Raw genomic sequence first — 17,315 nt, 5'->3', positions numbered from 1 at the left:
CTTGTCTAGAAGCTAGGATTTAAACTGTGGTGTGTAAGTTTGGAAGCCACTTGCTGAAAGCCTGCTCCCTCTAACCTGCTTCCCCCAAGTCCAGTCAAGCTCTACTACAGATGCAAGAAGTCAATATTGCACTCTCCCTTTTGGTATCTATCCGACTTCTCTGAAACATATTGTCAGCAGAAGGTTCAGCATACCAAAACCAATGCCTTCATATAAAGTAATACTGTTGGTGATCCTTGTCTCTAATTTCAGCTCCCCCAGAAGAGAGGCTGAAAAAGCTGGCAAAGTATGTGTATCTGCATGAGTTTAGTGCCATGGATCTGGGATTAAATGTTTTACAGGAATCACTTGTCCCTTGTACCTCTCCACTCTGGAAAGAATATAATTGCTCCTAAGCTAAAAACAAGTCCAGCATTTCAGAGTGGAGTGAGTGCACACTGAGCACTAGGCATCTCTGTTGCTGCAATGACGAAAGCCATGAAGGATTTATGGCACACAACAAGCAGTGGTGTCAGCCACTGCTGCTGACAGCAGGCAACTATCTCTTCTGAACATTAAATTTGATTATGAGTTCCCATATAACTGTAATAGCCAACTTCCACAAAGAATACTTTCCTATATGCCTGGCAGCAAATGTCAGATTAACATACAAACTTGTTCTTTCCCAGATTTCCTGTGGTTCATCACCCAACAAATATTAAGTGCAACCACTCATCTAATGGTAGATGATTACAGACACAAAAGTTAAAAAAGGACAGAAGGACAAATGATTTTTATTATGACTTTAAGACAGGAGCAGCTGTATGTTACTCCTTAAAACAAATTTAAATTAAATTCGGAAGGATTTCAGACTAAACTACAGTACAGTCGACTGCTAATTCTGTGCCAATTTCTAGTAGCTTAAAAGTGAAGATTTTATTATAAAGAGTAATTGCATTGAGGTATACAAATTTGGACTCACTGAGGACTGTCTGTATTACTTACTAGTGAATTTGGTATTTGCATGTGCAACAGTTACTCTTAACTTACAATACTATTTTTGTACAGTGTTACACCCCAAAACAGTTTGACAGTGTTAATTAACATATTGCTTATTATACTGTTTAAAGAACTTTAGCAGCTCACATTGAATTTAAAAACAATACTTCATCTTCACTGTACCAAAATCACTTTAATAATTTGGTGCATTTTGCCACAATACAATTTGTTCTGTTTTCATGACAGTCATACAGATTGGACATGAAAACAGATTAATTAGTTTCACATTTTGTTCACATTTTCAAAGACTGTTTCAAATCAGGAAATGTTTTATCTGTCCTACCTTGCACTGACTCAACACCAGAAACAGATGTCTGCTAAAGAACGTTCTCATCATCATCATCATCTCAGGCTTGCAACTGAGACTAATTCCAACCACTGATCCCAGTTCAGGGAAATAGAGAGAAGCTGCAGCCCCTTATGGAAGCATCAGTGGTCCCCAACCCTCTACCTGGAGAGACTAACCAAGGTGTCACCAGAGATGCTTCCCATCTTCTCATGTACACTGCCATCCTGCTTCACGTGCCTTTCTACCTGGGACTACCAAAACAATTCCCAAATTCCTACTGGCCCAAACTGCGTTTGTCCCCCTGGCCCAGTCTTGGAAAAAAAACTTCCACTGGTTAATCTGCTCTTTATTTGTCCTATACAGTTTGCGCAGGGAAGAAATCTTGCCAAGATCAGTAGGTAAGGTATATTACTCTGAGGGGCAAACAAGATCTTGGCCAGCTTTTAGAACATTTAAAACCTGTGAGATGGTGAGAGAGTGCTGTTTGTTTGCTTGTTTATAAAACATTTTCTCCTTTTAAGTAAAAGAAGACTAAAGAGTGAGCCTCAACTACTTAAAAAATCCCATAGTAACCACAACAAAATGACGTACAAACACACACAAGCTCTTTGTGCACACAGTTAACCGTAAGGACCAATGCCCCAGAAAAGGGCACATGCATGCCCCACCTCAAGGACTTGCCACACTTTTTTCCCATTTAATCTTACGCCTGTACGTGAGAAAAGGGATCAGCGTTCTATTCTGGAAAATTGCAAGCAGAAAGCTTCCATGAAGGTATAAAACAAAGGATGGCTTCATTCAGGGTAACAGCAATAGGTATAGAACAAAATCACTATTTTTGTTTAACTAAAAGTGAGACCATAACTATTTTGCAGATCCATTTCATCTGTCAAAATTTGATATGGTCCCAATTCATAAAATAACACAATAAAGCTTAAAGGCACGATTCTATCTTGATACATATGAACACATGCTACATAAAGCAAAGAAATATATAAACATGGCTGTTTACAAGCCAGTTGGAAAGCATAATAACCAAAAATATACATCACACTATCTTAACAAAATAATGTTTAATGATGACAGTTTAAGTTTGCAATTACATGACATTCTTGAGCAAAATATCACTTCTACTTATGGCAAAAGATTTAAAACTGCAAAAACAACCGAAGCATTTATTCATTTATATGCCATTTCAAGATGAAAAACCCTGCCAAGGGCAACACTATAGCAGTGTAGCACATCTTTCTTTTTTTTCTTTTAAAGAGCAGTAAAGGTAAAAAGAAGTTAAAGAAAAAAAATCCAAGGCAGGACCTACATCTACTGGCAATATTTAATGATCAATGAATCTGCTACTGCAATAAATTTGCTTAAAACAAAGCTCTTCCTTTAATGGTTTTTACACAGCAGGCTCCTGATATGAAGAGGGGATAAGTGATGCTGGCTTACAATTTGGTTCTATAGTAAACTGTGCTAGTATTACTATCAAATCACCTCTTATGAAACTCCCTTTCTGCCTACCATGCAATCAATTTAACAAAGATCTAAACAACAGTTCAAACATTCAAATAAATCCCATTCTCCTCCTTCCCCTCTATGCTTACTAGAAGAATGAAAGTCACAAGTCACTGGAACTGTCCCAGAAATTGTTTTATCTGTTTACTTTTATTAGACAAGATTGCATATTGAATTCAAGTGAGTCAAGAAAAAACAGCAATGGCTTCACACTTCCACAGTATGTGTGAAACGAAGATGAGCACCAATTCTAAGACACAACACAGTTATACCTGACCTCAGGAGCTCACTCACATTCTGTTTAAAAGAGCAAAAATAAAACATCATCTGTAAGAAATTTCGCATCAGTTTTGTCCCCATAACAGAATACCCAGATCATCACACTACAGGGTTTTACATAAAAGGAAACCAGTGGCAAGAAAAAGTCCATCATCCAGCCAGAATAAACACTATTTTCGGCTTTGTAATCTCCAAAACAAGTAGATAGATGTAAGTATACAAGGGGAATAAAAAAAATACAGTCAGGAAAAGAAGACAAATTAGAGAAGCCTTCTTTCCCCAATCTGGCATTTCTCTTCTCCATCCTGAAGTAAACCAATTCAATCACACTCCCATCACAAAATCAATACAGAAAGAAAAAGAGATGGTTAATGAAGAATATAGAAAACATGAAGGAAATTCATTTGCAAGCTGAAAAGAAAGAGCAAAACTAAGGATGACAGACAGAAAGGATGACAGATTGTATGACTGAAACTACCTCAGCTTTCTAATTGACAGGATTATATAAACAGGATGTACTGATATTTTTAGGAGCACAAATAAGAAAGGTACACCAGCTGGTGCAACAGGTAATATATGATTCTGTAGTTTATTTTAAAATTGTATTTAGAATATGTAAAGCCAGTATTAAGTCACAGCAAGACAACATATATTCGAAGAGACCTTCAGAGAGACGTCATATAGTCAAACCTCCAGTTCAAAGCAAGCCTAGCATGAACAGGGTGCTTGGGGACTTTGTCTAGTTGAATTTCCCCAAAGATGGGAGATTCCAGTCTCTCTGGAATTTTGTGGGTTTTATAATTTTTGAGTTTGTTTGTTTGTTTTTCTTTTACAGAGTTACAACTTCCTTCTTCCCAGTGTGTCCCTACTGCTTCTTGTCTTTCCATTGTGCCCCTGAGATGAGTGTGGCTCTGTTTTCACCCATATTCCCCCACCTGGTACCTCTCCTAAAACTATACAAGTACCTACTCCTAGTCCTCTTGCTAAAATTTTAATCAAATAAATTATAATTCTTTATTTTTCAAAGGTACTCCATCTCATATAAGCAGGGATATGCATGCTTAAGTAAGCACAGTTTGTAGTTTTTTTCTGTCAGCAGCAGAATTCGACACATGCTCCCAACTTTTCTGGTTTTTTGTTTAGTATTAATTTTTGTATTCCACACCAGTTACCACTTGATGGTAGTTCTACTATGCATTATCAGCAGAGAAAGAACACTTTTGCTGAAGTGTCAGAAATACAGACTTCAAATTCTTGTGTTAGGAATTGTTTTCTAGATGAGCAGTTCTCAAAGAATGGGGAAGTACACAGTGGTGAGGTTTTACAGAGAAACATGAGAGAAGAAGCGTTCATCTGATGATTCTTCTTGAGACGGGGAAGAGCAGCCATGGAACCAATCTGGAGATCAGGAAAGAAGCAAGCCCCAAGGTGTTTTAGGACTACTCATTATTTATAGAAAATAGTCCCATCTCCACACAAATACTCCAATTACACAGTGAAATTATCATATAATTCAGAGGGGATCAGAGTTGAAAACTTAAGAGGCTGACCACTACTGAAGAATAGTCATTCACAAACCATCAAGAATTCAGGTGAAATTCTCACAATAAGGACTACCAACTGCAAGGCTATACTGGTGAGGACCTCATGCATCATCTCAACTTGCAGATTGAGGCAAAAAATGCCTACTGACCTTCAGATACCTGTATCACCCTCGGAGCCTGGATTTAGACTGTCTTTCAATGTTCCCTCAAATCCTCAAAAAAGAAATTTGGCTACATCAAGGCTGGTATCTTTTACCTGTGAATCTGCCCATGCCTTTCTCTTTACCCCAGTTCTCTGAAGCTCAAAATATATGGAGGGCTTTACTCTAATTTTGCCTTCATCCTTCCTATGATACCTCTCACTTCACTGCACAAACCTTCGCTTTCCCAGCTATGATAGCAAATGATGTAATTGGAACACCTATCAACAGATAAATCAGTACCTTTTTACTCTGAAGGCCTATAAAGTTGGTATGTTTTGTGTGTTTTTTAAACCAAAATATTCAATCCGTTCAACTGACAGTATATTTAAAACATGACAAGGTGTCCAAGGCAGCAAAAAACCCATTTCAATTTCACACACTGTGATATGTAGACATTGGAGCAGCTGTGTTTCTCCTATCTTATAGGCTGTATTACTAGGACTTGATCTGCTGAGACTTTACCAAGATGCTTATGAACAGTATTTTCAAGTCATAGAGAAATCAAGCATTTAATGGCAAAGTAAAAAAAGAAAATTAAATTTAAAGACACAACTGCAATCTTTAAAGTTGCAGTTACATATAATCCAAAAGATGGAATGTGGTGACATTTACAAGAATATCATAGACACAATTAAGAATTCTATTTCATAAACCATCCAGCATTTTAATGAAAAAAGTTAATTCTCAATGGAATTTTAAAATGTAGATGAAGAGAAATTAACATGTAATTACACAGTGAAATTATCATAGCTTTATTTTAAAGTCAAAGGAGGGGAGTCTCCAGTATCATTGCCACTTACAGCATCTTTTGTTAGTTTATTTTACACACTGTTTTTATTTAAAGCTGAGATTTCTACATTGCACCAGCATAATCCCAAAATGTTCATCAACCATGCCTGACAGAATTCTGCACTGACTTCCAGCAAGTGCTGGTGCTTCCACTAATATCCAGTCTTGAGCAACTCACTTTTGTTAGATCTCCCAGGATGATGAGTATGCTTTAGTTTCATCCTTCCATTTCCAGATCACCTCTCCATGATTAACAGAGCTGAGACTGCAGATAAAACTGAACCTACGTGTTCAGCTGCATCAGTTATGCACATCCATTTTGTTCAGTATCTAAAATCCAAGTGCTTCTCCAGCTCTGGGAACCAGACCCATACATTACCACTTCTGATCTTGGTTAAAAACAGAATCACTTGAAATTAATTTTAATGCTTAATATATAGAGCACAATTCAAAACCAGCAATGGATAATGAATTGTGCGGTTTCACTAACTGGATGTGCAAACTGACAAAATTCAAATTAATAGCTGCAATATCCATTTAAAATATCTTTTAAGAAGCTCCCTTGACAAAGCAACTCCAAAATGCCTTGAACTCCTCTGCCCTCAAATGAAGTAACAAAAACCCCAAAACAGTAGTGACCACATTAGATGCAGAAGTTCTCAACAATGTCTGTCTTGTGAGGAAAGAACAAAACAAAAGCAAGGAAAAGCTCCAGAATCCACTAACATCTCATCAATAAATTGTTACCGGTTTTTAAAAGCACAGTTAATAGTTGCTGGGGCAAATATACTGGCTTTACTCTACAAAGCTGGTATGAAATAGTCTGAAAATGTGCGCAGATGTATTTGTGCGTATATCCCTAAACACCGTTCCGAAGGATGTGGTCTGATTCCATGTTTATTTAATTTTGCTCAATTTATTATTTAATCATTGTTATTTAACTGACACTGTTCCCTCAAAAAGATGAGGGGTGGGTTTTGTTCTCTGCATAAGGGTTACTTTTACACTTCCAGCCGCAGGGTGAGTGTCAGTAGTGGAGGACGGTGCTTACCTGCTGAGCCTGGTACCTCTGCTGGGCCTGCGACAGATACTGTGCCTGGGGCGGCAGGTGCTGGGGCTGCGGCTGCTGGTTGTAGTACGGCTGCTGGCCCTGCTGGCAGTAGCCACTTACACCTTGCTGACCATACTGAGGTGGGATCTGTTGGAAGAGCCAAGCAAAGCAAATGCATGAGTTGAAGCAGAGGACATGAAATCAAGCTATGTCCCACCCATATGGCAACCAGCAGAAGTGGTATCCTCAGCTATACACCTGACCCAGTGGTCTGACTCCTTTTCTCAGCAGCTACTGTGAGCCCTTAGATCCTCTTGCCTTAGGAGGAGGAGTGAGCCCAAGTGCTCTGCATAGTTACTCTTTTCAGGAAGAGCTTCCAAGGAAAATGCTACGCTTCTGAACATCACAATTCTGTAATGCCCAGTCTTAAAATACAGAAGCAGTTATTTGAGATATTTGCTCTCCCTGGGCACATTACTGAGGCAAATCAACAGAAGAATCATTCTGATGCACTGACCCAAAAGTTGAATTGCGGAAAAATGGCACAACTCTTAAAAAGACATTGAAAGAGAAATGCTTTTTTGGTTTTTTTTTTGGTTTTTTTTTTTTTTTTTTAGCAATCAGGTACTAATTTTTATTTAATGTTTTGCCTGCAATCCTCAGGTTTTTAGTGTTTGTGTTTAAGCCTTACACAAAAGCCTTGGGGTTTGGCAGGATTTTGGTTTTGTCAAGTTCAATCTCTCTTAGTCTTCTCCCCCCACTAAGATATATTTTTTTAAAAAATAACAACAGAACAAAATAATGTGTTACACATCAGTTGGAACATGTATCACATACTAAGAACCCACACACAGTGAGAATTTAAGTTAGAACCAAAACCAAGTCAATTACAATGTCAGAGGAATTTTCTGCATCGGTTTAGTCTGTAAGCCTTGTATCAATAGACACTGACATTTTCTCAAGGTATTTGGAAGAGCACACTTTCAACAGACTCCTGATATCATGTCCAGATTTCCCTGATTTTAGGTACCCATGCTTTTCCTCAAACTCTGGAATTTAATATGATTTCAGAAAAATAACAGATGCTGCATGTGACTTCTCCCTTCTAGGACGGACCTCCTGTTGGTCCTGCACATCCCTGCTCTAAGCAAGTGTCTCAGATACCTCAGCACATCTGAAATGCTTTGATCTCTGAACTGTTCCTACTGAGTTTCTGATACAACGATAGATCTGTTTATTCAACAAGCAAACACATACCTGTTCTACCTAAAGTTAATTTACTGCATTCATTCAACAGTATTTGCTAGGCGGTAGTAATAATAATACAAAGTCAAATTTAAACACCTGCTTAGGCTGTTTTTATTACCACAACTTGATCTGCTCCAATTACTTCTGCCAGAAGTTGGCAGTCCTACCTCTTCTACTACCCCACTTCTGCACTTGCGCTCTTTACCTTCGCTTCCATTTCCTTTCCCACCATTTCACAGGCAGTTAAATGTTTCTGTGACCAAAGCAACCCCTTCTGACAAATACCCTCTTCACAATGATGCATAAATGAGGCCTTTATAATGCAAACTAAAAAGGGTGTGTTGGAATATCATCAGGCAAACAGACAGCTGGAGTCTGGGATCTGACAGAAGACCACATGGTGATTTGCCCATCATCTGCAAAGGTCACAGAGCCTGGACTGGTTCCTAGTAAATGCTGAGGAGAAACCTGTGTTGTGGTCCATCTGGGTTCCAGTTACACTGGGAAGAAAAGGAAAGATATCCAGACAGCAAAATACAGGCTGCTGGAAAAAGGGAAAAAAAAGAGAACTTGAATGCCCAGTTGACAGGATGGTGACAAAGCTGAAGATCAGATGCATGAGCAACCAGAACATTTCTAGAATAAAGATACTTGTACAGGAGGGCTGGAGTTCACCTGAACACAGAAGCCAGGTCACTGGTACCTAAGGCGCAAGAAAACAAAATTTTAAAATGAAGAGGGGATTAGAAGAACACATGGTTTAAGACCATGGTACTGCTATGTCAAATGAAGACATGGAGATTCTGGGTCATCAAGTGAAGATGCTGGGAAGAATCAAAGAATGAAAAATAGACATGCAGTGACTGCAGAGTAAACAGAGTGGCAATAAGAAATTCCAACAATACATGGACTTCCACACAAAGAGGGGGGGACTGGATCAGTGGAACATCAAATTGCGAACAAAAGCACTAGTAGCAGTCATATAAGAAATACGGTAGAAAGGAAAAAATTAGTGGAGTCACTAGTAGGCATCATCCTAGGATACAAATTCAGAGTGAAGACAGCTAATAACAAACTAACATTATATACTACATAGCATTTAGAAATAAATCAAAATAAAACTCCACCTCACCAAGCAGCAGAGGTCTGGAGCTTGGTGAGATCAAAAAGAGTGAGTGCTGGAACCATCATGCATGGCCAAACTACGACTACGCTGACAGCAGCACACTAAGCAAGATCAGCAAAAGGCACACCACAAGATTGATTAGGGGGACATTTCAACCCCTCCCAGTCAGACTTAGTAAGCAGACTACAAAGCTGAGACCAAAGTATCAGATAACTGTCAAAGGTCCCATGGAACTGCTGGTTAGGGAACCTGCATGAGGAACCACTGCCTTTGGCTCAGTCCAGAGCAGCAGGAGCCATCTACTACTACATCCTGCAGCTGCAGAACCACAGTGCATCAGTGACCATAACAGAGTTAAACTGAGCATCCCTACAGGCAATGAAACCCAAGGAATGTGCTACTGTTGTGCTTAACTTCAAAAAGTGTAACTACACAAAAATGAGAAAGCTTGTTAAAAGGAATCTCTAACAGACAGCTACGAGAAATAAAATCTGACTGGCAGCATCAAAGCTATTTAACAACAACCACATGGAAAGCACAGAAACAATATTCACCACCCATTCGGAAAGACCTGATAAGAGCAAAGGGACACCAGCATGGCAAAGTGCAGCTCTCTAGAGGCAAAAAGGCATCCCCTTCAATAAGCCAGCACCAGGTCCAAATGAGGAAAACAGAAAAGACTGTAAACTCTGGCACTTCAAATGTAGTAAGACAGGCCAGAAAGAACTGTTGGAACAGCTAGAAAAGGGAATCAAATGAGTCATGATTCATTTCTTCAAACACATCAGAAGTAGGAGGTCTGCCAGAGTCTGAAGAGACGAATGATGATGAAGGTATAAAAGGAGATACAGAGAACACAATGCCATCACAGAGAAGCTTAACAAAATCTTTGGCTCTAGTGTGCACTGTGGAAAAATCTTGGGGTGTTCCCATGCTGGAGTCCTTTGTGAGGGACTTGATAAATGTCTCTGAATCTAATGGGACTTTTCATGGAATAAAGTGACAAATGAACAGTCAGAAGTGGCTTGGGACCATAAAGTATCACTCCAGAGGTCTAATCAAATTCAAAAAGCTGAATTACTAATGCCCATCCACAGCCTCTAAATTGGAACTGCCTTGGTAGGTGAGAATTGCAGTATGGCTTAGAAAGAAAAGTCAGAGATTTGAGTAATTTAAGACTACATAACACTGATGACTGTTCTGGATAAATCAGGACAGATAAGAATGAAGATGAGATTTAGGAGACATCAACACAGTGAAAGAAAATCCCTCTCTACTGACTTCTTGGAATTACCAGGAAGGGTCAGACAAAAAGGTTCAGGAAAATGCAACAAGAATCATCACAAGTATAGAACAGTTTCCATACAAAGAACCTATAATCCTTTGAGGATGGAAGAGACACCAGGAAGTAGGAGTATGATGGAAAGCTACAAAAGCATCTTGTCCAACAACAATTAGGATGCATTTAATAGCAGAAGCAAACTTCAAAACAAGAGAGAAACAGGTTCTCTAGTCACGGAGGTGGCAGATGTATAGAACTCCTTGTCAAACTGATGTTTTGAAAGCTGAAAGTTTATGTGGTCTCAAGCAAAGACTGGACAAGTTCACAAAAGAGACATCCTCTGAGGGTTACCAAATTTACAGAGCCGCATCTGGCTCAGGAAGTCCCTGAACTGAAAATTGCTGGAGGGTTGAAGAGTATTGAGGGAAGTACCGCATGCTCGCTTTGTTCTGACTCTCCCCCAGGCATCCAATTAAAGCCTCCACTGGAGGCAGGATACAGGGCTACATGAACCCTTGATCTGCCCTGATAGAGCCATGCCTATGTTCTAGCCTCTTTGCAAAAGAAATTCGAGTCCCCGGAGAAAACAATGGAACTTTGGTCTGCAAGATAGTAAGTAACAAACGTAAGCAACCTGAAGAGGCAATAACACCTTGACTGCCAAAGCTCTGAGACTGCTTCATTTTCTTAAATATTTTCTGAAGCAATCTGCTTTCAGACACTGGTTTAGAAAAGGTTACCAGGCTCCTCTTCTGAACTTACATATCAGTTACTCATGTTAGAATTTTCCTCCATATTCTCTCAATCCAACCTGTTTTAAAAAAACAACCAAACATCACCACCTAAAATACAGCAATAATCATAATGCTACATGAACGTTTGGATGCTGTTCTCTTCAGCACAGAGACCCATCACCGCTGCCTTAGCAGAACATTCCATGTAATTGCTGTGGCTATTTAAATAAATAACAAACAACAACATGCAAATTAATCCTCCTGCTTCACTGACGGGGATCACAAGATACCGCTTATGGACAAATGTTTATTAAACAGCATATAAAAAAAAGCTTAATTAAAATCTCCCCAGAACAAAACAAATCTAAAGCCAATTACTTAAAATGCTTGGGAGTGAATGACCCAAGCATCCTCTTTCTTCATAAAGTAAACCCTCCCTCCCCCTTCTCCCTTACACCCACATTTTTTGTGGCCCACACGATGCAGGAGACAAGAATTTGGGAAACTTCATCATGCCTGTGGTAGCGTGGATATTCTGGGGCCAGCTAGAGAGAGAACAGACCTGAGTTTGAATCTATTTCTAGGCAAGCACAGAAACTGTAATAATTACTTTTGACTCCTATCTGACTTGTACAGTATAAATAGCATTATTTTGGGAGAAGTATGACTGACTATCAGTGATTAAACTACTCTGAACACAAAGAAAGGATGAGAATAATAGAGGAACAAAATTGGCAGCCAAAATGAAGAGATGGGGCAAATCCAATTAAACCTATAACTTAGCCCATTATCTTTAATTCTTGTTTGAATAAGGGATCTAGTGGCAGGCATTCTTTGTCCAGGTAATACCTTGATAGAAACAGAAGTTTTAAGCAATTTTTGCATGTGCAATCCATGACTGATGTCAAAGGAGAAGGATCATTAGACAGCATTAGAGTCATTATAATAATTTTTAAAATTAAAATGTAAAAGAATTAGGGTGTTAGCATAGGTACACTAATAATACCAGCAGTATGCAGCTACTGCCCTTTTACACCATCCTGATGGCTAGATCCAGTCAATAATGGAAGAAGCTTTACACATCCCCTATCACAAAAAGCTCTGCCAAGTCACACTGGGATCCACCTGAACACATCAGATTTCATGACATGCTCACTACAGGGAGGAAGTCCTGGCCACATCATTGCTTCTCCCTGAAATCTATTTGGTGCCTAGCAAGTGAGTTATGATATTGGATATCCATTACCCTGGATGATATTGGTAGAAGGCAACAGCACAATCTGGAAGCTGTGGACCATAGTGTCATGACAGAAAAATCTGGGGGAAAACAGATCTGTCTGGCCTGATCAGCATCAAGCCCTGCTTACAGAGAGAAGGAAAATTCAACTCCAGAGGCAGGGGTGGCACTCAGAAGAAAGGCTGGCACTACCTGGTTCAGTGGCCAACTTTGCTGAGGAACAGTGAGACAGAATACTGTGAAACAAGTACCACCCTCAGTAATATAATCACCAGTATCACTCCACTTTCTTAGCACCTGTAACACTGTAATTACATAGAAATTAGAATTAAAAAAAGTATAGTGAGGAGCATTCTCAGAAAAAAAAACCCCTACCACCTGGTACTTTACACTAGGAGTAATTCTTTCAGTTAACAAAAGGTTATAGTATTTAATTCTAATTATTTTAATTTCACAGTGGTCAATTCAGTTGTAATTATAAAGAAAGATGTCACTCGGTTCCTATTCAAATAAAACACTTGTGACTTCTGAAACAACTTCTGCTTCAGTCTTAGATTTCCAAAGCCAGACTTCTGCCAAAATCTAAGTATTTTCCCCCAAACATTCAAACCATGCATTTCTCCATACTGTCCAATAGAAAGTTGTAATGGAAAACTAACTCCCTGACATTCACACACTTACCAAAAAGATCTGGTTCATATCTAGAACTTTCAAATTAATACAAGACCTGTATGTTTAGCTGAATTATAGAAACAAGAAAAATATAATATGCTTATACAGCGTAAGGAAATCCTCTGGCACATGTTCAGTGGAATATTCCGCCACAGTTAGGGCAGCATGGTCTCCTGTCTCAAATCAACATGTTCAACCCCAGCATGCTTGTGCACACAGTCTTATTGAAGGCTAAAAATCCTTCTCACTAAATAACAAAAAAAAAGAAAAATCTAAAAGGAAACCAAGTGGAAAGCTGGGTGTTAATGTCAAGGCTGTTAATCAGAGGTAAATCTGAAATCCTGATGCTAAGGCGTTTTATTCATACATTCTATAAATTCTATTACTTCTTATCACTTAGCTTTGACCTTTTGACAATACATTGGTCACAATGTCCACCTATGTTATTGTCTTTCCTACACTGCTTGCCTTTACACTGAAGTATGAACTTTAAAATCTTATTATGAGCCTTTAAAATATTAACACTGGGCCTGATACTGGTCCACCCTGTGACCCAGAGCAAGGAAGCGAAAGCATGAAAAGCATGTTTCTGTGTCACAGAACAATAATCCCCATTCCAGAACTTGCAAGGTAGTGGATTTTGCAGAGTCATTAAATGCATGTCTATGTTGAAGACTGCAGTGCAGTACACAGATCTGCAAACTAGCTCAGATACTGGCAGGAGCCTACACCAAAAACTGTGCTCAGCTAGTTTGCTGTGCTCCATAGAAGGGTGAATTAGGTCAAAGGGAGATCCACACTCTTGTAGCCAGATTGCTTCTTGTACACAAGCCAGTTCATTTAAAAAGGTAGCTCGAGCATGTTCACAAGACGCTGCAGTCTGCAATGCAGTCACACCGAGTACTACAGAAAGGACAGGACTTACACACCGGCCTGTAATCCCTTTGTCCCCAAGAACTGCATGGCAGCACAATTACACCACTTGTCAGTGCAATGTATAGAGCATCACATATGCGCCTGTTATGAGGTGCTCTCTATATACTCCCTTCTACTCTATCTTAAATCAAAGCAACATGAGCTAACCAATTATTAATACAGGCAATTTTCCTCTCCTAAAAAAAATACCCCAAGCCAACCTATGAAAAAAAAAAAAAAGTGCAAAAAATCTACTAAGATTACATGATTAAGGAACTCTCCAGTCAGAAAATACAGATGTTAAAAGTTCCAAAAGCAACATTAACTGAGCCATGTTACACATATATAGCACCTTCTCTTTCTGATTTATGTTGTCAAAGGCATTTCATAAAATACAGAGGATGTGAAATGTGGCTGCTAGAATCTTATCATTTATGTTTTCTGACTTCTTAGCTGTGCAACCTTCACATCTCATTAACATAGCTTTTTGCATAGACTGTAGTATGGAATAGTACTTATGTTTTATGTATTGACATATTTTTGATGTACTGAGATTTTGAGTAAGTTTGCTATTCTTCCTGATGAGAGCCAAATAAATAAAGACTACTACCACAAAATAGTCAATCATTTATATGGAAAAGCAATATCTTTCCTTCCAAAAAAGAACACTTTGATTCCCCTGTCAGAAATTGATGAAAACGACCTCTGCTGTAAATGCTAAATCTATGCCAATATCAGAACCACCTCCCACTCCCACCTTCCTCTAAAAACAACAAACAAACAAAAATAAAAATTTGCATGTTTCAGATGAGCTAAAATTAGTTTCAAGGGAGAGGTAAACAGCTGAGTCTAGAAACAAAAGGAAGACATTTTTCCTACAATAGTGTTGGTTCACACAGTGCATTACAGCTAATGCAACATTCGGTGCATTACAAACTAATGCAACATTTGGTCTGTTCTGCAAGTTAAGGGATGAAAACACAATAATCTCCAGTAAGAGATTTCCACATTTCTGTACCTATCCTCTCAGGCAGACACTATAGAGAAGACTAAAAGTTTACAACAGAATTGTTTTTAGAAGAGCTATTTTGATATATTGTATTACAAATAGAGAGAAATCATAGTACCTATACACACACACACACACGCTTACTCTCAAGTGATGAGTCAGGTAAGATATCTATTCTTATACTCTGCCTTCCTTTTTTTTTTTTTTAAGTGATCAAAAGAATTAAAAGGAATCATGTAATCTGCGTAAGTAACAGATTTCCACCAAGATAAGGAAAAACACATCAGAAATGTCACAACCTGATCTCTGGTGATTCTAATGGTTGGTGCTTCAGTAAAAAACAGGTAGGAAACCTCACCTCTTGCTGCATGAGTAGCATGAAACTCACCTATGAAATGCCAGCCATTACAGAAAAATGCAAAAGCCTATATTTAACGGATTTTTAATCATATATATAATCATATAACAAATAATTTGTTCCAGGGCACTTCTTGTGCATCCATTAATGGAATACATGGTGATCTTTGATCCCCAAATCCTCTAGTTGCCATTTATTTTCCAGGAAATTTGTAACAATTTTGAGCACTATTTTTCAAATAGTGATTAAAATAAAATACGGTTAAAAAATATAGAGAATCATATTTCTTCAAACAAATCCTGCAATGCCATTCAAACAGGGAACACAAATGAGAGGTATGGGTTGAGTTTGAATAGCAGGTAATCCAACTCTATGAGTAATCCTCCATTTTCATGCCTTTATACACAGAGAGACACCTAACACTTAACTACTGGAGACTGAAAAATCCCTCAGTAAAATAGCATTCACTCTACATTTCTTCTGGCACATAGTCTTGGTAGGTGGAAAAATTGCAAACGTTCTTTAATCTCAGTAGTGAGAAAAGGCAGAATGTGCACACACCCTGTTTATCATTGCTTCCCTGGCATCTTGCACACCTTCTAGTTTTCCTTCTTTCTTTTAGTCTTTCAAGAGAAAAGGGTGCTTTTTAATTATGTTCTCCTCCAAAGATATTAATCTTGATGAATACTGTCTTTACCATTTCTAAACTCAGTGGCTTTCAGAACTAAATCATTTGAGATCGTTCAGAGCCCTTCACCGTATCTCTTAATATAGCAAGAGAAGAACATAAAAGGTCTTCCACAGGGAGCAAAGCCATGCACTCTTAAACAAGCTAAGCCTTTCTCCCCACCTAAACTTGTCCAGTTCCACTACAGGGCTTCACAGACCCTTACAGTGCACACCCTCTTTTTTTGCTGCTTTTCTTCCTTTATTGCTATCCTGCACCTGTGGAGAACAACCCCAGGCACCAATATATGGTGGAGGCCATCCAGATGGAAAACAGCTTGGCAGAAAAGGACCTGGAGGTCCTGGTGGACACAAAGTTGAACACGAGCCAGCAATGAGCCCTTCTCACAAAAAGAGCTAATGGTATCCTGGGCTGCATTAGACAAAGTACTGACAGCAGGTCAAAGGAGGTGCTTCCGCTCAACTCTGGAGGACTGCAGGACTGTGTCTACACCTGGAAAACTGTGTCCAGTTCTGGGCTCCCCAGTACAAGAGAAACATGGACATATCAGAAAGAGTTCAACATAGGGCCACAAAGATGATTAAGGGGCTCATGCATCTGTCCTGTGAGGAAAGGCTAAGAGAGCTGGGACGATTTAACTTGGAAAAGAGAGGGCTCCAGGGAGACCAAACAGCAGCCTGCCAGTACATAAAGGGACTCTAAAGAGAGCTGCAGAGGGTTTTTGTACAACGGCATGTAGTGACCAGACAAGGGGGAATAGCTTCAAACTGAAAGAAGGCAGGTTTAGATTAGGTATTAGGAAGGAATTCTTTACTGTGAGGATGGGGAGACACTGGAACAGGTCGCCCAGAGAAGTTGTGGATGCCCCATCCCTACAAGTGTTCAAGAACAGGTTGGATGGGGCTTTGAGCAACCTGGTCTAGTGAAAGGTGTCCCTGTCCAAGGCAGGGGGGCTGGAATGAGATGATCTTTAAGGTCCCTTCTGACCCAGACCATTTTATGATTCTATAGTTCAGTTTAGTAGTGTCTTAGTACAAAGTTATCCGCCAAGGGGTGCACCCAATTTCTGATCTTTAACAGAGAACCTCTCTGGTTTTGGCCCAGACACCTTTGACAAGGTCACCACTTTTGAGTTAACCCCCACAGCTCTGCCTCCTGGGCCTAACAGCAGACCAGCAAGTCATCTTCTGTTCTGGTCCCTCACTGTTTAAGGGATATCACACTTTTAATCAAGAAAAACTTGCAATGAACATGCAATGAGAGAAGGTTTACAGCTCTTTGTGTTCCCATTAAGGATTTGAATCCCCAAATAGTGTCCACAGCACAGGAGATCAACAC

The 17,315-nt window shown here is 39.2% G+C and overlaps 1 protein-coding gene across 11 annotated transcripts in view; it reads right to left on the bottom strand.

The window, feature by feature from the left end:
* ARID1B (AT-rich interaction domain 1B) overlaps nucleotides 1–17,315 on the bottom strand; it is a 296,599-nt gene that overhangs the window by 240,004 nt on the left and 39,280 nt on the right. For all 11 annotated transcript variants that reach the window (XM_017739507.1, XM_017739513.1, XM_017739516.1 and 8 more), the window contains exon 2: nucleotides 6,709–6,855. In XM_017739507.1, coding sequence (XP_017594996.1) covers nucleotides 6,709–6,855 — 147 coding nt within the window. The remainder of the gene's footprint in view (nucleotides 1–6,708; nucleotides 6,856–17,315) is intronic.

Source organism: Corvus brachyrhynchos, unplaced genomic scaffold, assembly GCF_000691975.1.
Source record: "Corvus brachyrhynchos isolate BGI_N302 unplaced genomic scaffold, ASM69197v1 scaffold14, whole genome shotgun sequence".
Taxonomy (NCBI): domain Eukaryota; kingdom Metazoa; phylum Chordata; class Aves; order Passeriformes; family Corvidae; genus Corvus; species Corvus brachyrhynchos.
The sequence above is the reverse complement of the archived record's forward strand: the minus strand, read 5'-3'. Positions and strand labels throughout refer to the sequence as shown.